Here is a 27380-nt window from a genome sequence, read left to right on the forward strand (position 1 = left end):
TCACTGAGATGCTCCTGGAGTTAAGTCAACGTTGGTATCTGGAATGACATTAGGTCCTTTGCCATTCAAAAGAGAGTCCCATTGGTTAAAATCTTTAGAGAGACCTAGATAAGATAAATTCAAATCAGATGGCACATATAAATATATGAAAATATTAAACTGTATTCAAAGAAAATATGAATATTTCTAAGTCACAATATATTAAAATTAAGCTTGCTTTGATGCTCTAAAACTGACATGCTGGAAACAAAAAAGTCATAGTGATAAATATGGATGGCTGACTTCATCTAAACAGCACATTTTAAGTCTCTTAATTTATAAAATCTGGAAAGACCCCTTTTTAAACTGAGTTGCAAGGTCAATGTACCACTTTTCAATAAAACTTCCAGAGGAGGTAGAAACTTACATACAATTTAGAAAATACAAAAACATTAGGAGACTCGGCACTAAAAAGTTTAACCACTGGCAATGTTCATATCTTCAGGGAAAAAATTCCACTGGTAAGATTCTGCTATTGACAAGATAATTTGTAATAAAGGGGTTACTTGGAGGACACTTTCCCTTAAGCTCTCAGAGCAGAGATACAGGTGCTGTATGACTTCGATTCCCCATACTCCTCCTTTTGAAGTGTGGTATTTTCAGTTACACTGACCACCAGGAGGTAGTCAGATGTAACCAGTTGGAAGTCATGCTAAACCCCATACTTGAGAGTATGACAATTTAGCATTTGCAGTTCTCTGCTCTGAGAACTTAAGGAAAGGTGGACTGTATTTATACCATTCTGACAGTCTCTAAACCACTGAGTATCAGAATCTGCATAGCTTCTAAAGATAGTGCACCGTATATACTAGTCATCTGAAGTGCAAAAGTCTATGAGCTCAATTTCCAGGAGAGAGTTCCAACCCCATAGAAAAACATCTGGCTACCTGTGTCTCAGGAGTTCCAATAAGGAGGAAACTAATCATCTGACGCCTTCAGTTGGTCAATGTAATTGGATGATACATCACACTTTTGGGATCCTTTTGAGTCAGTTTTTGATTCCTGATGACTGGGCAAGCCCCTGCAGTTTTCTTGCCAAGATTTCAGAAATGGTTTGCCATTGCCCACTTCCCAGGGCTGAGAGAAAGTGACTTGGTCAAGGTCACCCAGCTGGCTTTGTGCTTAAAAAGTAGGACTCACAGTCTCCTGGTTTTTAACCTTAACCACTACACCAAACTGTCTTTCTATCTGTCTGAGTGTCTCTTTCTCTCTGTGAACTTGTAACATGTTCTAGTTTATATGCATGTATGCATTATATTTTCAGGTAGCTTTAGTGATCAAACACTAAAGTTGCATCAAATATTGTGATGCATAGGTGGAAAGATATTGTCTGAAACGTATCATCTTATCAACGTGTAGTGAATGCAGGGTGTTAAAAAAGTTAAATATAAAAGCAAAGCAGCAACTTACCCAAATGTTTCTGTAAGAAGGCCAGTGAAGCTTTGTTGATAATATCAATAGCTATTTGTGGATCTATATCTCCTATCAGATTAAAAATCTTCCCAAGTTTCTTTCCGGTAAGGAATGTAAAGTCAGGAAAACTCTGATGTACTGATCCTCTGAAAACAGCAAAAATGCATAAGGGTAAGCCTAACCAGTAACCAAACAAGTCTGCCTACAAGAGGAATCTTTGCAAACACTGCTGAAATACATGGAACCTAATTAAATATTTTTGATTCTGAAAGTTTTTGTTTTCTTCTTTATGTGTTACCTCCACATGTTCGTCCCAAGGGTTTTGGTAGTGGTAATGTTCTGGTCTTTTATTTTTTTTTTCCAGCAGTAATAATAAGTTAGAATTGTTTATTATCATTATACTAAAAATAGATTCAAAAACTTTTTCTTTGGAGATCAAAGGAATGCAACTACAATTGAAAGATGGGGTAAAACTCAGTTCCTGTTGAACAGTATTCATGTTTGGTTATTTAAATGAGATCATACAGATTATTTTAATCATGTATATAGCAAGGTTACAATAGTTAAAAGCTATCCTACACAATATCTGTATTCTGCTAAATTACTTGCTGATCACTATCAGTAATATTGTAAATGAATCCAGAGAGACAGGGAGAGAAATGTCCACTTTTAAAACAGTGCAGAAAAAATATTTGATCTCATTCAGAAAGGATGCCTTTGTAGGCCCATGGATGTGATTTTATTCCAATGGAAGTGTTAAAGGAAAATACTAATTGGTGGTTATTAGTCCTGACTTCTTACTCACATCACTGACTGAACAGCAAACATCCCAGAGGTCTGGGGTTTAGTTATAATAATCCTCATTTTTAGAAAAGGGAATAAAGAAACCTCTGCCATAGTAAGTTGTTATTAATCTGGTTTGAATAAGGTGGAATTGCAGAAAAGCAAGCAGGTTTTAGGAAAACATGCTCTATGGGTGATCAAGCATTAGAGGTACATTACGTTGCTGAAATGTCTTCATGTAGACCTATTAAGTTTGCATTTGATTCAGCCCCAACGAGTAATCTTTCAAGAAAGCCATCAGCAATCTTATCCTATTGTGTATTGTATATTAACTGCTGTTTTTAATTTGGAATAGAACACAGAATGTTACAACATGGGCACAGCCTTTAGTTATGACATAGTGGCTTGCAGGCCCTAGTTATATAAGTTTTTATTTATTTATTAAATGTATATACTGCCCATCTCACAATCAAGTGACTGGCTGCTTAGGCAACAGAGTTGTCAGCCCTTCAAAGTAGGCAAAGAAACAGAACTAGCAAGGATTCCAGGAAGTCACCTTATTTTTTATTTTTTTATTTTTTTATTTAATTTTTTTTAATTTGTATGCCATCCATCTCTCCTACAAAGTGACTCTCACACTTTGTTGTAGGGTAAGAAACCAGAATCTTGAAAATCTGTCTGAGTTACTTCATTTTACACTTCCCTTTTCTCAAAATGAAAAAAAAAGAAATCTTTTCTGAAAGTTGCCCCTTAATGGTTCAATAATTCCTTTCCCCTTTCCAAGACCAGCTCTACATACTTTTCCAACAGCCGAAATCATCCAGATATGAAAAGTGTGTAATTAATGGTGCAGTTAAATGTGACCAAATAAAGGATATGTTGCCTTGTATTTAACAGAGGATCCAGAGATTAACCTATACAGAATAATAGAGTTGGAAGGGTTCTTGGAGGTCTTCTAAGCCCAACCTCCTGCTCAAGCGGGAGACGTAGGTATTATAGGTACAGAAGACCCTATATACCATTACATACCATTATATCTACCTACACCATATTCCTGATCAATAAGAACACAGAAAGAATATTTAGACCTTGAAAGAGGAGTACTATAACAATATTCTCAGGATGGACAATAATGGAAAATTAATCCCAGCAAAAGAATCCCAGGCAGTCTGAGAAAGACCAATGAATTATCTTCACTGTTCAATCTTGCATGATGGGTTATGTAATCCAGGCTCCCTGTGGGATAACTAAAATTCAGAGGGACGAATAACAACATGGGATGTCATCTCTGGGATTTTGTCATTTTAGTCTTATGAGATTTTTACCATTTAAGATTTAAAAATAATAATTTGGAACTCCACTTGCAGGTGATATGGGTGCTTATCTCAGTTGCATCCAATTAGTTTTAAACTATATAAATTTAACTCTATAATCCCATGCCTCTTAACGAGAAAGAGACTAAGGCTACCGATATTTGACACTCACATAATAGTTATCATTTTTCTTTCTCTGCCTTTATAGTTAAGTTTCTTCATCTCTAGGATATTTGAAGCCCACTGGTATTTTTCTGAATTAATAAAGAGCAATGGCTGGTGCACTTTGGGATATACTTCATCAGATAGCGGAAGCATCCATGCATCAAGAGCAACACCACATCTGTTCAGAAAAAAAAGTTCTATAACATGTCAGTACCAGTTTGCACATCCTAAAGTCCACATAGATGCTATAGATCACAAATCTACATCCATAAGAGATATTTTATGTTAATTTTATTAAGTTCCATTAGGAGAAACTTTCTGTAAGACATGTTCAACATTAAGAGGCGGTGGGCTCTCCTAAAATAAGTTGTTTAATAAAGATTGAAAAGCAAAAGGAATTTGTCATGGAATATTTGAGGGCTATCCTGAATTACAGACCTTTCCATGAATACTGGGCTGTGGATTTCAAGATGAATCCATTGAAAGAGAGTACTATATAAGGCTGACATCATTTACTAGAAATGCTTGGAACTGGCCGATATAATGCTGTGTAATCATTTTCTTTACTGTGATTTTATGTTTATGTTTATTGTTCTATGAAGCAAGCTACCTTGAATCTATAGAATAAGTAGCATACACGTCTATTTACCAATCAATCAATCAATTCTAGATCTGCAGTTCTACTATTGTGCATTTATATCAGGGGTAAAATGCAGCCGGTTTCCCTATCGGCTTGGAAGCGCGCATGCTGTCATCACGTCTTGGTTTTGACCTTCTGCACATGCATAGAAGGCTTTGCGCATGCATAGAGGGTTCAAAACTGGGACTCCCACCTCCAGCGCTACCGGCTCCCCGAACCTCACACCGCCAGTGGATAGACTCAGTTACAGTGGTGATTACTACGCCACTGAAGAACCAGGTTAGGGACAGGTCATAATGGAGAAAATAAATCTATGTCGTTGGTAAAAACTGACAATGACAGGATGGCATACAATCAATCAAGCAATCAATGTAATTCAATTGACAGAAGTCTTCTCTTGATGTTATGCATAAGCCCTGACTATCTTGACTATTACAACTACAAATGTTACTGCAAAGAAAAAAGAGCAACTAGGTCAATATGTTTTTTTTTTACTAGTTCTTACTTGAATCGTGCATCTTTGCTAAGTGTTTCTATGACTGTGGCAGCACCAAAAGAATGCCCCATTGCTGCTATCTTCTGTAAGTCAATAGAATTCTGAAAAGAAAATGACATTGAATGATATTGTTTTATTTATTTATTGGCTCGATTTATATGCCGCCCTTCTCTGGAGACTCAGGGTGGCTTACAATGCATTAAGCAATAGTCTTCATACTTTTGTATACACCTGCTTAGTAGGGCTTTGCCCCCCCCCCCAAGCAGTGTTCTTTTTTATACAAAGTCAGCTTATTGCCCCCACAAACCGGGTCCTCATTTTATCTATCTCGAAAGGATGGAAGGCTGAGTCAACCTTGAGCCTGGTGAGATTTGAACTTGCAGTAATTGCAGGCAGCTGGTGCTATTAACAGCACTTTAGTCTGCTGCACCACTAAGGCTCTTTTGTTATATTCCCTTTTGTTTTCAATCTGATTATTCTATTTTAATTCATTCTATACTGAGGATGCTGATTCCTCTAAATCAAGAATTGACTTAGTACCCTCCAACTGTTTTAGACATCAGTCACTACATATTTTGCCAAAATTAAACTGCTGCAGATGATTAGCATGTCCCAGTTTCTTAACGATGTTCAGCAAATTCTTTAACACTAAGCCTACAATGTGACATATTTCTGGATAACGTACACAGTAATAAAAAGATCACAAACTTTTGTTTTAAATAGTGATTAGAACTACCTGGAAATGGTGAATAATCTGAACAGCCTTATTAAAGAGCTTCATATGATAGAGTAAAACACATATAGATTAATACCAGGGATATAGTAGGTCTGCTGCAAAGAATTAGATGAGCAGCTGTAAGATCCTGGACTTAGATCTATGTTCAGGTCTGTCTATGTTCAGGTGATTCTACTTCAGGGCTGCACTTGAACACAGAATTCATTGGGTGTCTCAGGAGACTCTTGGATAAATTAATATGTTTTAACATGTATAAAAGCAGATGGCCTAGGAAGTTTTGTGCCATGTGAGAAGCAGGCTAGTCAATGAACTATTGAAGCAAATGCTTTTCATCTAATCAGTCTCTCTTAAGGAAACTCTTGAATGATACACTTTGCTTAGAAAGGTAAGCAGCACTGCACTTTTTTTTAGAAGGAATCATGGATTTATATTGCTTTACCACAAATTAACAAGTCTAAACATTATTCAGTTACCTCAAAAGCAATACATGTTAAAAGGGCAATTATTATATTAATAGTCATCGATTTGATTTTCTGGTACCACCTGAACCTTTAGAGAATCACGAAATCAGATTCATCCAATATCACAATAGTATAAAAACAAAGGTTAACTGTTTTACAACGGCACTTCAGCAAACGAAGTGCCAGTCTGAAATACATAATAAAACATACCAAATTATGAATTTCCAATTAGCAAGGGAATCTTCTACCTCATTTACCTTTAAAAGTCTCCAGTTGAAATTTAAAGGCAAAATGTTCTCAGTGGGAACTCCAGAATTAATTTTAACCAAAAGTTTAAGAGCTCTAATGCATTCATCTGCCCTTTGTTGTACCTACATGAAGAGACAAAAGCCACTTTCAGTGTATGATTTAGCAATCTGAAAAAAAATGCCTGTGTATCTATGGCTTCTATCTATGTTATAAAATGTGTGATTACGATTTTTCTAAGCTAGAGGTTTACCTTTAAAGGGGGCATTAATTAGGCCATAGCTTATTTCAGGTCTCATTTTAGAATGAAAAATCCCTTGGTCACTGTATGCTGTATGCTGAGAGAATGTAGAAAATGTGACCATGTTCCTTCCCTTAGATCTTTCAATGCTTTTTTAATACCATCAACCTCCGGGGTGCATAAAATGTTGGGTTACATGGTTCTGCTCCTATGCTGTTGGTCAATTCCAGAAGCAGATGCTGGGGGATATTTACTTCAATCCTTTACTGTTATGTCACACCATTCCTCAAGATTCATGCCATAGTAATTATTGAGTTCTGAGTCATCATCCACTGGATTTTAAAAGTGATAAAATCGGACGGCACTATCATATCTACTTCAGCTATAGAGTGTATGACTAGGCATATTGATTTAAAATATAGGGGCTCCTGAGACTGAATCAATGATGCTTCTGTAATGCACTAGGATTTAGAAGATTTGCATGAATACCTGTTGCCGCCTCAGCGGCTGTTCATTTTCATCTGGTTTTAATTCCCTATAGTACATCCACTCCTCGTCCAATGCTGGGGATTTGCTTTTGTTTCCTTTGGTGGGGTTTTTTTTATAGTAATATGTAGCTGAAGAGGACTGGTCTCTAATGGAAAAAAAACACTCTATCTGCGCTTTGAGACAGCAACACTTTCCCCCCTCAAAGCTCATACAATGACTTATAAATGTTTAAAATAAATGTTGTAGAACTTATTCCTAATTTAGCACCAGCATATAACTTTAAAGAAAACTTGGTATGTAAAAGGTAAAGATTACTAAGATTAATGTGTACAGATGGCAAAAGAGTGAGTTTACATCTAAAAAATCCTCCCTTTTTACAACCCTGTAATTCCTTAATTCGGAGTAGAGTTGAGGCAACTGGATGGAGCTGTACAACCCTGTAATTCCTTAATTCGGAGTAGAGTTGAGGCAACTGGATGGAGCTGTTTACTGGCCGGATGTCCTTCCTGAAACCATTCTGAATTCACTGCAGATATTTTTTCTTTGCACTCTAGAGAGAAACATCTGCTGCTACTTAGGATTCAACTCTCAACCTTCCAAGTGGGAGGCAAGCATCTTCCTAATTATGCCACCATCCCACTCAAGTTTACATCTAAAACATTACCATTTTAATTAATAGACTGACTTAGTAATTGATAAAAGGAATTGAGACTTTCTGAATGTTTGAAAGACTATGTTTTGATAGTGTTAAGAGTGAATTTGGGGGGGGGGGAATTTATAATCAATTCTTTATTTTAGGGTTATGATTTGGTCCTGTAAATAAACGTAATGATTCTAATTTTGGAGAGCATTCAATTCTTTGCCTAGTGATGATATTTATCTCCACAGGAAAATCAACTGTGATCATAAATATTATAATTTGCCCATCATCCATAAGCATTGTAAAAGCCTGTCTGTCTAGTGGTTAAGGCACCCAGATGGATGACTTTGGGCAACTCAGTCTTTCTCAGTCCAAACTACCTCAGAGTTGTTGTTGAGGGGAAAATAGGGGAAGAAGGAGTATTAGGTATGCTTGCTACGTTGAGTTATTTATAAAAATAATAAGGCAAAATATAAACAAATAAGCAAACAAATAAAAATTAGTTAAGCGGCTCAGCATCAGCCCATAGGCAATTGAACCACTAGAGTTATTATTCCATAGTGGACCTCAGTGATTGGTTGAGTGAAATTCTTGGTATTCTCGGTTTATAATAAGTACAAAGTCCTTTATTAGATTCTACGTATCTACCTCAGTCAATTAAAAATTGAGATATAAGCATACCTATGCTCCACAGAAGCAACAATAAACCCCCGAGATGCCATTTCAATGCAAATTGCAGAATACAGCGTCCTAGTGAAATAAATACAATTTTGCAAATTAAGTCAGTCTTTTAAATCATTTGCATGCTACATCTCCTTTCTTACTATTGACATAGGGCATTATACATAAACAGTTTCAATTCCTAGATTTTAAAAAAGATTAAACATGTTCTCATCCACATATTTATATGGTAAAATGTATAAAGATGAAAAAATGAAAGAGAATGGATCGGGGAAATATACACATCCTATATTGAAAAGCATTCTGCTAGTCTTCCGCTTCCCCTTCTGCAATGTGGGAAATATTTCTTAGTCTTGCCCATAGTCACAAAACCCCAAAGAGGTCAAGCCAGCTTTAAGGCTGTTTGTTTCCTCTCCCCATATTCTATTCACATCCGTAAACAATTAGGGGCATGGAAAATGTACTGCTGTAAAACATTTTAGCTTCCCCATCCCCCACCCCTTAATCATCTTCATGCCATAGGTCGCTCCTGGGTTTTACTCATTCCGGGCAAAGTTGATATTAGGAAAAAGAAAGAGAGGAGGAGTCCCTTTTGGACAACTGCTAATTGGAAAAAGAGCACAGCTTGGGACAGAGAAAAATGTGCAGCTATGAGAAGCTAGAGAAGCAGCTGGGTCAGCAGGTAACTAGAAATGTACAGGGCAGAAAAAATGAACAAAGACAATAAAGTGGAGAGTGTGTTGGATGGTAAAAGATTGAGGAGGAGATGGATGACGGGAAAAAAAATGCCCAGAGCCATCTTGTAGGGCAGATGTGTGTGTGTGTGTGTGTGTGTGTGTGTGTGTGTGTGTACACACACACACACACACACACTTCGTTACATATATACACACACACACACACACACACACACACACACACACTTTCTCTCTCTCTCTCTCAAAATATATATATATATATATATATATATATATATATATATATATATATATATATATATGTATGTATATTCCTACGTATATCCTATACGTAGGAAAAACCTGGCTAAAAAAAACCATATATATATTTGTTTTCTGAGGTTTTCGCGGGTGTTTGTATGTAGGTCTTTGGAGAAAACACGGGAGAAAACCCGAATAACCAAAGACCTACATATATAGAGAGAGATAGAGAGAGAGAGACAGAGAGAGAGAGAGAGAGGGAGGGAGGGAGGGGGGAGGGAGAGGGAGAGAGAGGGAGAATGCAATATGGGAATTGTACAGATAGGCAGGCCTGAGAGAATTCCATTTTAACAATCAGAAAAACAAAGAATAAAGCTCATATATGGCCAAAAACTAGAAGCTCTAGTTTCATCTGGGTTCCTACAGGTATGTCTGACCACAGCTAATAGAGTCAGTATGGCCAAAGGCTGCTCTTGGCATGGAATTATGTTACTTTTGATTATAATCTTCTTCATCATCATAATTATCATCTTCCAAACTATAAATATTAATATTGCAGTTATGAAATGGTTAAATAATATGTAAGAAAAGGCTCATGGAACTTATTTCAGGCAATTTTTTTATTTATTATGAAAGTCATATGCTGCCCGTTTTGCCATATTTCTGACTGATGACATATGTAGGGTGAAGTTGTGCCAGAAAAAAAATGAGGATTTTATGTATTTATTTTATTTTATTTTATTTTATTTTATTTTATTTTATTTTATTTTATTTTATTTTATTATTTTATTATTTTATTATTTTATTATTTTATTATTTTATTTTATTTTATTTTATTTTATTTTATTTTATTTGTCAAGCATATATAAGATAACAGGTAAAAGTATAAACATAATTTGAATGCATGAAAAGAGTAAGAGTAAAAAGGAACATTAGGACAGGGACAGTAGGCACGCTGGTGCATTTATTCACGCCCCTTACAGACCTCTTAGGAATGGGGTGAGGTCAACAGTAGACAGTTTAAGGTTAAAGTTTGTGGGGGGGGTTGGGGAAGAAACCACAGAGTCATGTAGTGCATTCCAGGCATTGACCACTCTGTTACTGAAGTCATATTTTCTGCAATCAAGTTTGGAGTGGTTTGCCTTGAGTTTGTATCTATTATTTGCTTGTGTATTGTTGTAGTTGAAGCTGAAGTAGCCATTGACAGGTAGGACATTGTGGCAGATAATTTTATGTACTATGCTTAGGTCAGACCGAAGTCGGCTTGGTTCTAAGTTGTCTAAGCCCAAAATTTGAAGTCTGGTGGCATAAGGTATTTTATTGCGGGTACAGGAATGGAGGACTCTTCTCGTGAAATATCTCTGGACTCTCTCAATTGTATTTAAGTCTGATATGCAGTGCAGGTTCCAGACAGATGAGCTGTATTCGAGAATTGGTCTAGCAAATGTTTTGTATGCTCTAGTTAGTAGTACAATATTACCAGAGAAGCAGCTACACAAGATTAGGTTAACAACTCTTAATGCCTTTTGGGCAATGTTGTTACAGTGGGCTCTGGCACTTAGATCTTTAGAAATGAGTATTCCAAGGTCCTTGACAAAGTGAGGGTCATCTACAAGGTCATGTCCATCTAATTTGTATTTTATGTTTTGATTTTTTTTGCCAATATTCAAAACAGAGCATTTGTTGGTTGAGATTTGAAGTTGCCACTTGTTAGACCAATCTGACACATAGTCAAGGTCTTTTTGAAGGGTAGTTGCATTGTTGATGGTGTTGAATAGTTTAACATCATTGGCAAACACAGTTGCTTTTAATATGATCGCAAAGGTCATTTATGTAAAGTATGAAGAGTGTTGGACCTTGAGGAACACCACTATCAACAGGAAGGCAGCTATCCATTTATGTAGGAGCCCAGAAATGTCACAGGATTTTAGTTTTAGAAGTAATTTGTCGTGTAATGTCTGCAATGAATGCAAGCATACACGGTAAATCAGACTTGCTTTTTCAGAGATATCAGATATGTAAATAGGCAGTATTACCTAAATGCTCCAAGTCCATGGGAAAAAATAATTAGGGGATATTTTTCTCCAGTCTTGAATTCAGCATTCCACTTTGCAGGAGATGTAACTGAGCCTAGACAGAAGAAAGCAAATTTTGTTACTTTTTCTGGTTTTTTTTTTTTTAATGATTTCACTAGACTGAAATTGAACTCATTTTGAAAACTGCACTGCATCCTTAAGCTAGCTTTTAAAGAATAATTCAAGATACACTTAATGCAAAAGGTTAATTTTTTTTATCCCGAATGACACTGTCCCATATAAATATATTTTATAAAGTTCTTTTCAGAAAAATGGTAGTACAAATTGTGCTGTGTGCTAACTAATCATGTGATGGCCATTTTAGCATTCACAATGTTTGGAATCATTGAAATTGAACACAATAAAGCAATCTAAGCTCAATTTCCTCTGTGGGACGTAATTGAAGCTGAATAAAAAATATTGCCACTTTGGACCGAAAGAGTTCATAAATAAGCTTTAGCAATTTTTCTAGATTCTTATGGGTCATAAAAAAGTATAGTAACATACCAGTACGTTTTGCCTTAAACTACTGTACCTTGGAATAGTTTGTGGGATTTGTTTCTATCTTTCACTATATGTTTTTCTATCCAAATCAACTTTGGATGGGACTGGGATAAAAGTGATTTTATATAGCTTTCATAGTGTGTTATAACATTCTTTTACAAATAGAGGTAGTCCTCGACTTATGAGCCCAAAATGTCTGTTGCTAAGCGAGACAGTAGTTAAATGAATTTTGCCCCATTTTACAACCTTTCTTACCACAGTTGTTAAGTGAAACACTGTAATTGTTAAGTGGCCCCATTTTACAACCTTTCTTACCATGGTTGTTAAGTGAATTTGGCTTTCCCACTGACTTTGATGATAGAAGGTTGTAAAAGGTGATCACTTGACCCCAGGACACTGCAACTGTCATAAATATGAACCAGTGGACAAGTGTCTGAATTTTGATTATGTGACTATGGAGATGCTGCAACGGTCGTAAGTGTGAAAAATGACCATGCCACTTTTTTCAGTGCCCTTGTAATGGTCTCTAAATGAACTGTTGTAAATCAAGGATTATCTGTAATAAGTAACAAGCAGCTAAAGTCTCAATGTATAAGAATCTATTTCTCTAATAGCATTAATCAGAATAATGCTAGTATCTACATAATAACTTTCCTAACAATCAGATTTAGAAAATGCATACACTTGAGAGCGAGAGACTGAAAACATATCTGCATAAGAATATGCTCATAATGGACTGGTGCTATAATTCATAACCCCTCTGAAACTTACCAAAATAATCTGCTAGAATTAATTCCCCTACTATCCAATACATGTTAAGAAAACGAGACAGTCCAGAATAATATTCTTTATTGGGAATCCATTTTGTCTTTTCATAATTCATATGATTTTGGGAAGGATAATACAGACGCAAAAAAGTCCCCTAGTATAAAATAATAAAAGTAATTATTGAAAGCTGTTTCTAAATGTTAATTTTTTTAAAAAAGCATGAATTAATAAGAAGTGTTGTACCCTTAATTCAACTTATTTTAAACACTGACATGTGACAAAAATTTGCTTAAAAGTAGTGCTTCAAATTGAACTAGTATTCATGTCGGCCATAACCAAAATAGAATTTGGATGGTATCATTATCTGCATCTGCTGATTTATGGGATTAGCCTAGCCAAATGGTGAAACTTTGCACTTCATTGCAGTCTGGAATTGTATATCTACCCTATACACAGAAAATTTGTCTATCTCAAACAACTTGAAATCCATTTTTATATCCCATTATTATAGTATCCCCATTATAAAAAGTATCCCTTTTTATATCCCATTATTATAATCGCCTTAAAATTGGCTTGGATAGATTTTTGTATTTATTTTGTAATGAGTGAAAAAAGCAAATGAACACCTTCTTCCTTATTTCTATGGTAGCAAAATGAATGAGATATGTGAATGAATCCAAAACATAGATTTGTTATGGAGGTTTTCCATAAAAGTTTTTTAAATGAAAGCCAGGTTGTTTTTACAATTATAAAAAGAAAAGAGAACAACAATAAACCACCTAGAGGCATCTCAGCAAGATGGGAGACATGGAAATTTAATAAATAAATAAAGCTAAGTATTTGTGTAACAAGTTAGACTTCTGAATGGGACCATAGTGGGCTTGGATCATGACTGGTTCAAATTATATAATGCATAACTGACAGGGGAGGAATGGAGAAACTGATTGCACAGGTACCTTGGTGATACCTGCTTTGTTTGGAAATGACATTCTGCCAGTTACCTGACTACAGTAATTAATAAAACTTCTACCCTAAAAACAATAATGTTAGATGGATAATAGGCTAAACTATTTTATATTTTGGATTGGTTTTCTTTTCATGCAAGCTCTTTGGCTTGTTTACATTCTTATTAATGTAAAATTGGGTTTATTAATAATGGCAGTTATAAGTACCTCAATACCATTACCAGACATGAGGTCTGTACATCCCACAGAATAAGGGCCTTTCCCTTCAGGAATTTCCATGCCCATTTGCTTTAACTTTTGCAGACAAACCTGAAAAACAAAGAAATGGATAAAAGTATGGGAATTATACTAAATTGAACAATGCAACAACAAAGTTAAATATTAAAACGGGTTTGTCCAGATGAGAAATGCACTGAAAATTCAACAGAGGAAAATGAGACAAATTAATTTAGATTAATTATTAATTATGCCAACTACTCTATACATTTCTTATCTCTTCCTCTAGTATATATTATTACTGATGCAGAAAATCTTTGTAAGGAACTATTATAATATGCATATATTTATTACTTCCTTCCCTTCCTTTGTTACTGTAGAGATTAGCTGGGGAGAGATGATGGTAGCAATATTTAATAGTATCCATTTATGAATTACCTGCTACTGAAAGAAACAGAACTCTAAAAGGGACTGTCCTGTATATGTAACATTTTAGATTATGTTTTTCATAAATGTTTTTCATAAAACACACATACACACACATACTATGATGGGTAGAATAGCCACAATAAAGATGAACACACTGCCGAAGATACTTTTTTTATTCCAAACAATACCAATAAAACTAGAGAAAAAAAATACTTTGAGGAATGAATAAAATAATGTTGAAATTCATTTGGCAAGGGAAAAAAACTGAGAATAAAACTGAAATTACTGCAAGAGTCAAAGGGGAAAGGAAGTTTTGGTCTGCCTGACTGGGAATTGTATTACCAAGGAGCTGCAATCACATGGGTGAAAGAGTGGATAACTTTGAGGAATAGAAGACTATTATTATTGGATGGTCATGACCTTCAAGTAGAGTGGCATGCGTTTCTCTGGTATGGGAGAAATACGGCACATCGATATTTCCAGAGACATTATGTAAGAAACACATTGTTATCAGTGTGGGACAAAATTAAACAACACTATAGGGAAATACCAGTCTGGCTCTCCACATTAGAAGCGTTAATACACCCAAATCTTATAAATATGGGAAAAAAATGTTTCTTATCTATATCTATATCTATATCTATATCTATATCTATATCTATATCTATATCTATATCTATATCTATATCTATATCTATATCTATATCATCTATCTATCTATCTATCTATCTATCTATCTATCTATATCTCACCTCCCACTATGCCTGAAGAGAAAAGTTTTCAATCAGTGTGTGCTACCTGTTCTAACATATGCCGGTGAAACATCAACACTAACCTCACAATCAATACAAAAGCTATGATGGCATAAAGAGCGATGGAAAGATACATGTTCAGCAATAGAAGACAAGATAGAAAGACCTGCACATGGATTAGAGGACAAACAAAAATATAGGATATCATCAAGTGAGTAAAAGAATTGAAATGGAAATGGGCTGGTCACATAGCAAGAAGAACTGATGGCAGGTGGACCAAGGCAGTCATAAAAATGGATCCCACTCGATAAAAAGCATCCATAAAAGAGACCTAAAACAAGATGGACTGATGACATCAGCAAGTATTGGGGCCCAACTGGCAAAGGGAAGCTCAAGACCATATTGGTTGGAAATATGTGGAAGAGGCCTTCATCCTGCAGTGGAGGGACAATGGCTAAAATGAAAAGGGGAGAAAAGATAGAAAAAGCAAATTTTTGCTACCTAAAAAAAAGGAAAGAAGAAAAAAAGCAATAATAATAGAAGAATTGTTCCTGATAGCACAAATGGTGATATTTATTTATAATAAAATTCTGATGACTAACAGCAAAATTGATAGCTTAAAATCCTTGATAGATTGTTTAAATTTAAACTTTCAGATGGATTCCCTGACAAGAAATGACTAAACATTAACCACAATGGATAGAAGATCTCATAATCCATTATGGAAGGGAGGGGCAGCGTAAGGACACCAGACAGGAAAATAATTTTAATGGAGAAATGCCAATCATGACAGATGGCATTCCAGGTGGGTTATTTAATCAGTCACTGACATAGTTGATGTATTGTCTCATTTCTCACAGTGATTCTATCAGTACTGAATTGCTACCCAGATTACTTAGCCATACTAGGTACACAAGAGTGGTTCTTACTTTCAGATATACAAGGATTTCACCAATAATGCTAAAAACTATTTAAGGAGGTTTCATATTACACCCTTCCAAGTCTTTCATGGTAACAGCTGCCCTGCTGACATCTTAGAGAAGCAAAATGTCCTTAAGAAATTTTCTCAAAATGAAAGTGGACAGACCAGTCACGTTGCTAGGCAATAGCCAAGACCAAATCATTCTCAGTCTTATCCAAAGCCAATCTCCAGCATCCAAGTGTGTCCTGATCAAGTTAGAGCTGAGATGCATTTCTTCTGATGAGGATGAGCATGCCAGCTACTTAAATCATATGGAAATGCCCCATTGCAAGACAACTTGTCAAATAAAAGCTTAATTGCGGTCTCTGTGTACTACTTTCCTAGATGGAAATCAGAGTGACTTGCTATGTTCAGAACCCTCAGAACATCGGTTCCATCCCAGTAATCTCTGGGCGCTCCTGCTTCCTGGTTTTGGAGTCAAATCACACACAAATGACTTAGTTCTTTTCCCAAAATCATTTCATGCAAATGCCAAATGGTTTGACTCTGTCATTAACCGAAGCCAGGGCCGGATTTTCCTATAGGCTAACTAGGCTTCAGCCTAGGGCCTCAAGATCAAGAGGGGCCTACACAGTGGTGGGATTCTGGGGGTTCTAGGGGGTTCGGCCGAACCCTTTGTTAAATTGCTGGCTCGCCCACTCCTCGCCTCCCACCCGCGCGGCGCCAGCCTACCGTAGCCAGGGGTAGGCAATTGTGGCTCTTTTACAACCTGTGGACTTCAACTTCCAGAATTCCTGAGACAGCTTGGCTGTCTCAGGAATTCTGGGAGTTGAAGGCCACAGGTTGTAAAAGAGCCACAATTGCCCACCCCTTCCCTAGCCTGAGTTCCGCTGCCTGGGATCCACGTGGGCTGCCACGTGGTTCCCCACCGGCTCCGGACACAAGAGAGCAGGATGGAGAAAGCAGCTTCCACGCCTTCACTCACCCTCACTCTCTGCTCTGTTGGATCGCCGGCCATTCGCTTACCCTGCCCACTCCCAATCTATTGCTGCCTCCAATGGCTAGAGGAAAAAAAAACTTCAAATTCTTGCCGCGGGGCTTCAAAGGGCCGCCCTAGAGCCAGTGGTGCAGCTGAACCCTTTGTTAAATTGCTGGCTTGCCCCGCCCCTCCGCACCACTATTAATTGCCAATAAATAGTGGTGGGCGAGGGGCGGGGGAGCCAGCAATTTAACAAAGGTTTCGGTGTTTTTTTTGTAATTTTATTGGCCCACGGAGCTTCAGCATAGGCTAATTGGCCTCCCGGCTCTCAGCTGATTTGTCTCAGCTGTTTTGCTCAGGGCTCTTCTGCTTCCGTGCAAAGAGTGTTGATTTTTTTTCCCCTAGCTATGCTGAGAAACAAAACTGAAACTGCTTTGCTGTTGCTGCAAGGTTGGAAAATTAGGCAGGCAGAACTTTTCTTTTTCCTCACCAAAAAAGGTAGGTGCAAACAATGGGAAATTTAGGGAAAAAGAGGAGAGTTCAGGATTTTAAAACACAAAAGAAAAAAAGCTCTATTTAACTAGGGAATTGTAATAATTGAGATACTATTAATTGTATATTTCTGAAAGCAGAAATGGTTAAATTGTGGTTTGGAGGAATATATGGGGGAAATTATTTGGTTTATTATTATTGGTAAATATAATTAATTGATTTGTAAGAAATTGGATTGCATGGAAATAATTGGAATATTCATGTTCATATTGATTAATATACAAAAAAGGTAGTTATATAACTAATTGATTTATATTAAAATGTTGAATTTATATTAAACAACTAATATTACATAATTAACCAATGTGAGGATGGATATAAAAATAGATGACAATGGGAAGGGGTATAATATAGAATAGAAGGGAAAAATTGAATTTGATTAAGATTAGAGATGAGGATGAAGGGTAATATTGGTTTTTTACAAAAATAGATGAGGAATAAATATGGCAAAAAGGAAATATAGAAATTGTAAATTAAATTGAAATGACTAAACACTGTTTAAATTTGTGAACCGGCTAAATACTCTGTTCAAAGAAAATACATTGTATGTTTGTAGGTGTGTTCCTAATTATTGTTATTTATTCATATTTGTTCTCTTTTATTCTTTAAAGTTTAACAATTCATTTTTATCTTAATATATTTATATTTGTTTGGGGTTGGCTTTCTTCCCTTTCATCTTTTTTATTGTACAGCAATCTTTCTCCTCAAACCTACCACCTCTCTCTTTTCTTTCCTTCTTACTTTCTCTTCCTCCCCCTCTTCTTCTCCTCCCTACTTCCTCTTCCTTTCTCCTTCTCCTCCTCTCTTCCTCCCTCTCTTACCCTCCCTCCTACTCTAATTTCCCTTCCCTTCCTTCATCCCTCTCTATTGCTGTATCCTTTTATGCATATGGACTACTCAGAGGGCTGAAAAAGTTATTTCTGACTGGTCCTCACACTTTTGACCAATCCTCGAACTTACGACTGTCCTCACATTTTACGTTTTTGCCCTATCTTGTCACCATGGTAAAGAGAAGCAGTTGTGAAATGAATGACATGGTTGTTAAGAAAGCTGCATGGGCATAAATGTGAGGATGGTCATAAGTGTGAGGACTGGTCAAAAGTGCGAGGCCCAGTCAGAAATGACTTTTTTCAGCCCTCTGAGTAGTCCCTATGCACATAGCCACGCCCACCCGGTCACATGACGAGCTACCCACGCCTACACAGTCACGTGACCAGCTAGCCACGCCCACCCAGTCACATGATTGCCAAGCCACACCCCCAACTAAGCCACGCCCACAGAACCTGTTGTTAAAAAAATTGAATCCCACCACTGGTGAAAGGGCCTCATAAGTGGAATAGCCTAGGGCCTCTTTTCATCTAAATCCGGCCCTGACCGAAGCCAACAACCAAACTTACAATGATGGCCCCTCAGGAATATATTCACCTTCCTATGAAAATTGCACTTGACTGAAGCACCTCTAATTCATTGGCCCCTTTAGTATATGAAGGGGAACCATTTCTCTTACATTTAGGCTCCAGGAACCTGCTGACATTTGTCTCTTGGAATAATGTCAGGTGGTGTGCCAGATGCAAAGACTACAGCTTTATGAGCTTCATTATCAAATATGAAATTCTTTTATCTCAAGAATGTTGGGAGGCCAATGATCACCACCTAAATGATTGTAACTCCTTTTTTTCCTTTATGTCATGCACTTCCAAACCAACCATGGTATGACCACTAACATTGGAAATGAACTCATCAATTGTTTCAGAAAACATAGAGAAGACCTCTTTAATAGGAAAAGGCAATACAAGAGGCTGATGCAACAAAAGAAGAAGCACCTACTCAAAGGCGGCAGCAGCTACTCATAGGCATGGCACAGTTCAATACAACTATGTTTTAACATCACATTATTCCCATCATTCTAACAGCCTCAACTTTCATGTTTTAATACTAGCTACTGAATGGGAAGACAATTTCTAGACTTTACATACCGTATTTTCCAGCGTATAAGACGACTGGGCGTATAAGATGACCCCCGACTTTTCCTGTTAAAATATAGGGTTTGGGCTATACTCGCCGTATACTACCCCTCTTCCAACGCACACCAAATAAAAATTAAAAAACATCAACTGGCTCACCCACAATGTAAAAGCAGCTGTGCTAGACCCAAAATGGCCCCTGCAACAAGCAGGAACCTCACACAGCCACAAAAAGCCCAAAAACCCAACTTTCACACTTTACACACACAAAATTCCACATACAGCTTTGTGAGATTTTGTGTGTTTGTGTAGTTAGAGTGAAACACTACAGAAACACACTAAATCTCAGAAAGCTGCACAAATATTATTTTATTTTTATTTTTATTTTTATATGAAAGTTAAATTTAAAGCTTCCTAAACTTTAAATGGCTAGGTCTAATAAAGAACAACTAAAAAAAATCCCAATTAACTATTTTTTTAAAGTTCCCAAAGGGGAAAAAAACTTACCCAATAGAACAGGGGTCTCCAACCTTGGCAACTTTAAGACTTGTAGACTTTAACTCCCAGAATTCCTCAGCCAGCTTTGCTTTGCTGGCTGAGGAATTCTGGGAGTTGAAGTCCACAACTCTGCCTGCTTGATTGCAGGCAGGGAGTTGCTTGCTGATGGAATGGATTCAGGCAAGCGAAGCAAGGCAAGCGTTGCGACTAGCAGCTAAGGTAAGCAAGCTGGAGGGGGAAATTTTTTTTCCTTTTAAATGGCTCTGGCGATCCCAGCTGAGTTGCCTGATTAGCAGGCAACTCAGCTGGGATGGTCAGAGTTTGGCTCGTCAGAGCCTTTTGGGCTGGTCTGCCTGGTTACAGGAGAACGACACCCGGTGTATAAGACGACCCCCAACTTTTAAGAAGATTTTCATGTGTTAAAACGTCGTCTTATACGCCGGAAAATACGGTAGAACAGATGATACACCCTTGATAAACACAGATCCCAAAGGAACTGACTGTTCAGACCCTCAGTACCTTCCCCTCTTCCCCAGCACAGATGCTGATTTCACAGACTTAATAAACAGTTGATGTTCTCACAGCTAAGCACTGCCCCATCAGTATCTAGGACAGGCATCTAACCATAAGGTTTCAGGGTAGGCTAGATCTGAAGAATATGCAATACTAGCCAAGGAACAAGCTGGATTCATAAATGGCTGTTCTATTTTCACTCTTATCGTACTTGTCATGCTCTTATTCTGCAATACTTGACAGAGAAATATGCTTCAAAACCTCATGAAAATCTATAGGCTCCCTTCATTGATTTCACAGCAATCTTTAATTTCCTGGTCTAATCATTGGCAGAAGGGTCCATTTATTCATTTATAAACTATATGACACTTCTACTTTAAAGATCAGATGCAGTCCTTAGAGTCCCATTATTCTAACGAAATCTTGATCCAGTAAGTTTGCATTCTGGCACCATCACTGTTGAAACTATTACAACAATTCTATAGTCACCAGGAGGAATAACCTCTCACATCATCTTGCAAAGTTGCCAGACAAGCATATAACAAGTCTATATACAATCTTATATTTTTTTGGAACCCCAAAATAAGCTCTTGGTCTTATTTTCAGGGAAGTTTTATTATTTTGGGGTGCATGAAGCAATACGGGGCTCCTCTTGCCATCTTACTTGATTTCCAACTGTGTCATGTTTCTCGCCATTGTGTGCAGGGAAACAAGCTGTACCATAAAAAAATACTTCCCGTGAATTCAATCAATTAATTCCAACTTCTCAAACACCCACCTCTTCACTAGGTCTTATTTTTGGGGGAGGGCTTATTTTAGGGCATGCTCTCAAAAGCCCAATTGGGCTAATTATCTGGGGAGATCTTATTTTTGGGGAAACAGGGTATTCAGCAAACTTTAGATGAATAATCTGCCACAGCCCTCCAAATCACTTTCATACAAAAGGGGTACTGTACAGTTTGCTGTACTTTTGAGTATATTCAGCCCAGGTCTTGTCACAATTATTCTTTGATGTACATACAAGTTTTTTTCCCCCTTGGAAAGGGTTCAGACTAAATTTCTCAGGACCTTATTCCAAATACCCTGTTGTATTTCAAATGTGATCTTATATCATGAGGTTAGCATTAGCAAGACTCACTGTAAATCCTGGATATATATTTTCACATACTGGAACTAAACTGCTGTTTTCCCCATAATAAATGTCTGTGGAAATTCTCAGTCATCCAGATCATGGTTGTCCCAAACAACCATGGGACAACCATGACCTGGATGACTGAGAATCTCTATAGACTTTTAGCTACACAATTTGGGATGAACACCCTTTGAATGGTGTAGGAGTAGAAATGGATTTCCAGAAAAAAAAATTGCAGACTATAGGAACCAGGAGCACTACTGTAACCCTGACGACACAGATAAACCTCCAAGTGCTTCAACTACCCTCTAAAACAGAGGTCACCAACTGGTGGTCCGTGGACCACTGGTGGTTCGCAAGAAAATTTTGGTGGTCTGCAGCGCACCCGAGCTGCTCTGGGATGACCAATGGCTAGTCCTATGACTAGAACTCTGGAATATGGGACCGGCCAGGCAGATCATGGTGGGGCTGGAATTCTCTGCCAGTAGCAAGTAGCACAGCCTTCACCTGTCAGAATGAGGTAATGGTGCAAAAGGGGGGTAGCGCAGGTGGGCCAAAGCAACAGGTGTCAGCAACCCGCAGCTCTTTCTTCCCCCTGCTGTGGCTTCCTGTCAACTGAACCCACCATTGGCTGTCCCCACCCCTCACCCTCCCAGTCACTCCTCGCCTGGCTTGAGAAGGGAAGGGCGGGGGATGGAGATTCACTCCATGTTTCAGACCGGGAACAAAGCTTCATCTGTTGCTGGGTCTTGCGGCCGTTTCTTCCAGCCCTTGTTGGTGCTCCATGCAGTTTGGTCTCTCAGGGAGACACACAACTTCCTCTCAGCCCGGAGACACTGGCCTGATCCGGCTGTTTCTCTCTGCCGCTGTTGTTGGTGACTCCATGGCCTGCCCACTGCTCTTGTAACGCAGTTAAATTTAGCGTGCTTCACAATGGGGGAGAGAGATCAGGTTGTGCGTCCAGCACCAACAAAGGCTGAAGAAGTGCCTGCGAAATCCAGAGAACGCCAGAGAATCAGAATGAGAGAGAAAGAAAAATGAAACAGACAGACAGACGGGGGGGGGGGATGGAGAGAGATGAGACAGAGAGAGATGTGAGAAAGTCAAAGAGAGAGGGGGGAGAGAAAGAGGGGGAGAGAGATGAAAAAGAGAAGGAGAGAGGGAGAGAGAGGGCAGAGGGGGAGAGAGGGGGGAGATGAGAGAGAGGAGAGGGGGGAGAGAAGGAGAGAGGGCGAGAGAGATGAGAGTGAAAGGGGAGAGAAAGAGGGGGAGGGGGAGAGATGAGAGAGAGGTGAGAGAGGCGAGAGAGATGGGAGAGGAAGAGAAAGAGGAGGGGGAGAGAAAGGGGGAGAGGGATGAGAGAGAGAAGGGGAGGGAGATGAGAGAGAGAGGGAGATGAGAGAGAAAGAAAGAGGGTGAGAGAGGGGTGAGAGAGATGAGAGACAGAAAGGGAGAGAGAGATGAGAGAGAAAAGAGATAGGGAAAGAGAGAGAGAGGGGGGGAGAGAGAGAAAGAGATAGGGAAGAGAGAGGGGGGGTGAGAAAGAGAGAAGGAGAGGGGGGAGAGAGAGAGATGAGAGAGAGAGAGGGAGGAAAGAGAGAGAGAAAGAGAGGGGGAGAGTGCCTGAAGGACCCCATCCTGTCACTGGGAGTCCAAGCGCTTCAGCAAGCGGCGTGCTGGGTTCATATTAGTGGTCCGCATAATTTAAAATTATGAATTTAGTGGTCCCTGACGTCTGTAAGGAATATAAATCCTTCCAAATCCTGCCAGAGCTGAATAAGCTTCCATGATGAGAAGCTAAAAGTTTTCAAAGAAAAAACAAGGAAGTTCAGTTGCCTCTTGAAAAAGTACCTTTGGGTTGCCTTATTATACTGTGTATTTTATGCCAACACTTGCTATCAGCTATTAATCCCAACCTAAATTATGTATCATGGCCACTCTGATCAGTTCTATTAAAGTCACTCTTCAAATAATTCTAAGTATGGCCAAATTCTGTAATATGATCTGCAAGATGTGCAGCAGCCTGACAGAGCTGTTACATTAACTAACTGATCAATATTCATAAAATACCAGTGTTTTATGTGCTTGTCATTGACTGCAATAAATATTCTATTCTCTTAATTTAAAAGGCAACCCTAAGAACTTAAAAAGACTAATAATACAGATATTGGAACTTCCCAAGTAAAGCCCAGAAATACTTAGGATTTGGGAATGTCCATACTTACCTTGGTCAGAAAGGTATTTATTGTGAAATTGTCCTGTCATTTTACCGGTAGATCTCTTTTGGTATATCCTTAACAAACGACAGAATTCTTTGGAGAATTGGAGAATGCTCTTTTTGTACACATTGTTAACATGCTTCCCTTACCATCTCGAATCTTACAGCAATGTGTTTTAAATTTTTATTTTTAATTAGTTAGCACACTTCAACTAGATAGGCCCTGAAACTGAAACTGGGCAAAAGCAACTCACAACGTTGCATGAAACTAAACAGAAGAGGCTCAAGGATAGAAATAATGACGCTCCTCCAATTTATTTTGGAAGCAAACCGCCATAGAGAAAACGGCTTGAATTGCGGAGAAGGAGAAAAGCGCGAGAATATAAATCAAATGAAGCATCCCGCTAGACAACAGCAGAAAGCTTAATTCCCCAAGTGGGCACGAACCTCCCCTTGCCCTGCGGAGACAGGCGCGGACGCCGCTTAGATTGGACGCCCTTCCCGAATCCGTGCCGCCTCTTCCCTCGGAGCCTCCGCGTCGGACTTGCGCACTGCCTGCGGCGCCGAAGGGATGCTGACGGGGCTGGCGACACGGGAGCACGAGCTCTTTTAAGAACGACGACCTGGTCTCGACATCAGTGGGCGGCCTCTGCAGTCCTGTCCCCCCAGTAAGAAAAAGGGACCGGCCTTGGTTTTCCTCCGGCTTTCCTTGTCCCCCCCGCCCCCCCCGTGTTGCTGCTGCTGCAGCGCCCTCTGGTAGCACGCCGGGAAAGCAGGGAGGCTGACCGCCACTGGACGAAGGCGGCTTCTCCAGGATGGACATAACATCAGACGCAGTTGAGGAAATCGCCTGTTCTCCCTGGAGACGGGTTGGACCACTCTCCGGTAACCCAGATTTCACAGCAAAGAGGGCCACCGAGCAGTTAGGGCGCATCTGTTGTCATTGCACAAATTCCTTAATTTCAGGACTCTGCGTTCCCATCTTCTCTCTATTGCATTGACTTCCCTTTCTCCCAAGCCACATTTAAACATTGCACCGGTTTAAAACAATGCGAAAAGAAAAACATGGTGGCATCTCCCAGTTATAGAAGTGGGTCTTAAAAATGTTTAAAATAAGTGAACAACATACCAAAATGATTCTAACTTGGACAAGTGTAATTAACACAGAGAAAATGAGACAAAGTTAAACTTAGATTTAATCATTAATTATGCCAGCTACTTTATACATTTTTTATTTCTTCCTCTAGTATATATTATTATTGCAGAAGTTTCATTATCCAAGTAATCCTAGCATTGTTGATGTTATTAATCAGGTAGTAAAATGTCTGCAAAAACAACAACAAAGCAATGAAGTTCAGAGAGCACCAGCTCAACTGAGCTACAAATATTCTTTTCTATTGGCAATTCAAAATGCTGTTTTTTTACCTTTAAAAGCCCTAGATGGTTTGACCCTGGAGTAACTTCAGGAACAACTTTTCTAATCAGCTTTGGCTTCTTGATTAAACTTGTACACTGGCCATCACACCAGAGATGACTTTTGAGTTATAAAATACTGCCACATCTATTTACTGGTTGTTACTTTGTAGAAATTATTGGGGATGGTGTTATTATAATCTATTTTATTATATTTTATTGCGAAGCAAGTGACCAAAGAGGTGATCGCGCGTGAAGCGCGTGCACAAAGAGAACCGATAGTAAAGCTGGTTAGAACCCACCACTGGCCCTATCCCACTGCAAAAATACGAAATGTACTTCGATTACTAACAAATTGAGAAATTCTTTAGCTGAGGTACATATATTAAACATAGAACCGATGCTCAAAAATGTTATTTTTTTAAAGTTGTTGTGTGATAATCAAGAGTGCAGTCCTAGTTTAATGTCAGTCTTTGTTTATTAATAATTCTGTTAATAAACTGAAGCCAAAATTATATAAAAAGAGTTTTTCTTATACTAATAAGGACTATAAAGAATGTCATTGAATAAACATTAAAAGGACAGTAATATGAACAAATATTGTTTATTCACAATTACTTAGTGCTATTTTCCCAAACTATAATAATCACAGTCATGTTTAAAAGTATGAATAACTGGTATGAGTATACAGAGATATATTTAAGATTAAGAGGAACTTGAAATGCGAGGTGAGAAAAACATGAATTTCAGAGTACATTTCAGTATAGTTAGAACGGAGTAAAGCCTGCTGGTTTAAACAGAAAACTAATCATATTTAAATAACATAACCTTTATTGTCATTTTTTCTGTGGACTCTCTGGTACACATTAAAAATGAAATTCTATTGCCTGCTCTCAAAAGTGTACACATATATAACACAGGGAATATTTCCAGGTTAATTATTTTATCCAAAATTGAGTATAATATTTAAAAGACCACTGCATATCATAATGGGGTAGTAATTATCTGATGACAATTTCAGTCCAAAACTACTTAATATTAAGATCTCCGGTGTATATATTTATATGTGTATTTATATGTTGGTAAAAGGAGAGGCCCATTCTATGATTGGGGGCTTGATGAGGCGAAGGGGCTTCTGCAGGTACATGAAACTGTGGGCTATGTTGTCAGACATGTATATGTCCAGAAGGGTCACCCAAGCAAACAGGCCATGATGGATACCCCAGACTAACACCAATCACATCTGCCAACCTGTAGATGTGATCGGTGGCAGGCCATCATGGCAGATTATAGTCTATTCCTTCAACATGTCAATACAACCTCAAAAACGGCCCTAGGGCAACTACCTATGGCAGCAGAAAGACCTGCCTAAAGGCAGAGGGTGCTAAGAATCTCTGGCTAAATCAGGCTGCCTTTGGACTTTGAATATAGGAATGCTCAACATCTAAACAATGAGAATGGATGCTCGACTAGAAGAACTGCTGATTGAACTCAACAGTGTTCATTGGGATATCATTGGATTATGTGAAGCACGTCAAAAAATTGAAAATTTAGCCGAACTTGATAGGACTGGGCATCTACTCTACACTAGCCGTACTGAGGATAGACAGTGTGGTGGGGTTGGTTTTCTCATCCACCAAAAGCTGAAAGACTCTAATAAAATATGAAAGTATATTAGACAGTGTTACCCAATGTATCATTCAATCGAACAAACAATACATGCTTCAAATCATCCAAGTTTATGCGCCAATATAATCTGTAGTGATGATGAGATTGAAGAGTTTTACGATAATGTGGCCCATCTTCAAGACAAAGAAAAATGGCAATAGAAGCAACAGACTAGTATATTTTGTCGAAAGACAGGAACTTTTATATCATGAACTCATTTTACAAGCAAAAGACTAGCAGAAAATGGACATGAAAGAGTCCATCTGGGTACACAAGCGAAATTGACTACATCATGTCAAGTGATAAAACCATATTTTGCAATTAAACTGTCATCAATGGCTTTAATGTTGGAAGTGACCGTAGAATGGTACAAGCTAAAGTGAAGATAGACTGTCAAAAAGAGCATATGAAAATGATAAAAATGTCACAAAAAAATGAAAATAAAGAGTGATAAGCTGCTAAAGAAGAAACATGTCCATTTAACATGAAGCTTGTGAAAAAAGCAATTGAAGAAAACAAAGGAATTAATCA

At 38.1% G+C, this 27380-nt stretch overlaps 1 protein-coding gene across 1 annotated transcript; it reads right to left on the reverse strand.

The window, feature by feature from the left end:
* PLA2G7 (phospholipase A2 group VII) lies at nucleotides 1–22286 on the reverse strand. Its single transcript, XM_070956682.1, has 11 exons — nucleotides 22218–22286; nucleotides 13801–13902; nucleotides 12632–12782; nucleotides 11318–11411; nucleotides 8344–8412; nucleotides 7023–7167; nucleotides 6304–6417; nucleotides 4859–4950; nucleotides 3721–3891; nucleotides 1450–1598; nucleotides 1–104 (listed from the first exon to the last, which is right to left on the reverse strand). The coding sequence occupies exons 1-11, from the start codon at nucleotides 22284–22286 to the stop codon at nucleotides 1–3; spliced, it is 1260 nt and encodes a 419-aa protein (XP_070812783.1).
* Between the last annotated feature and the right edge of the window lie 5094 nt (nucleotides 22287–27380).

The sequence above is a fragment of the Pituophis catenifer genome, unplaced genomic scaffold (assembly GCF_029215685.1).
Source record: "Pituophis catenifer annectens isolate HBS135680 unplaced genomic scaffold, rPitCat1.0.hap2 SCAF_1, whole genome shotgun sequence".
NCBI classification, from domain to species: Eukaryota; Metazoa; Chordata; class Lepidosauria; order Squamata; family Colubridae; genus Pituophis; species Pituophis catenifer.

What these genes read in the sequence shown, in the direction of transcription:
- PLA2G7 (XM_070956682.1), bottom strand. Translation starts at nt 22,286, where the DNA reads ATGAAGCTTTGTTCCCGGTCTGAAACATGGAGTGAATCTCCATCCCCC. An exon ending in AGCCGCTGAGGCGGCAACAG is followed by an intron (nt 6,418 to 7,022) that starts GTATTCATGCAA and finishes CTCTTCATGTAG; the next exon opens with GTACAACAAAGGGCAGATGA. An exon ending in AGAAAAATGATAACTATTAT is followed by an intron (nt 1,599 to 3,720) that starts GTGAGTGTCAAA and finishes TGCTGTTTTCAG; the next exon opens with AGGATCAGTACATCAGAGTT.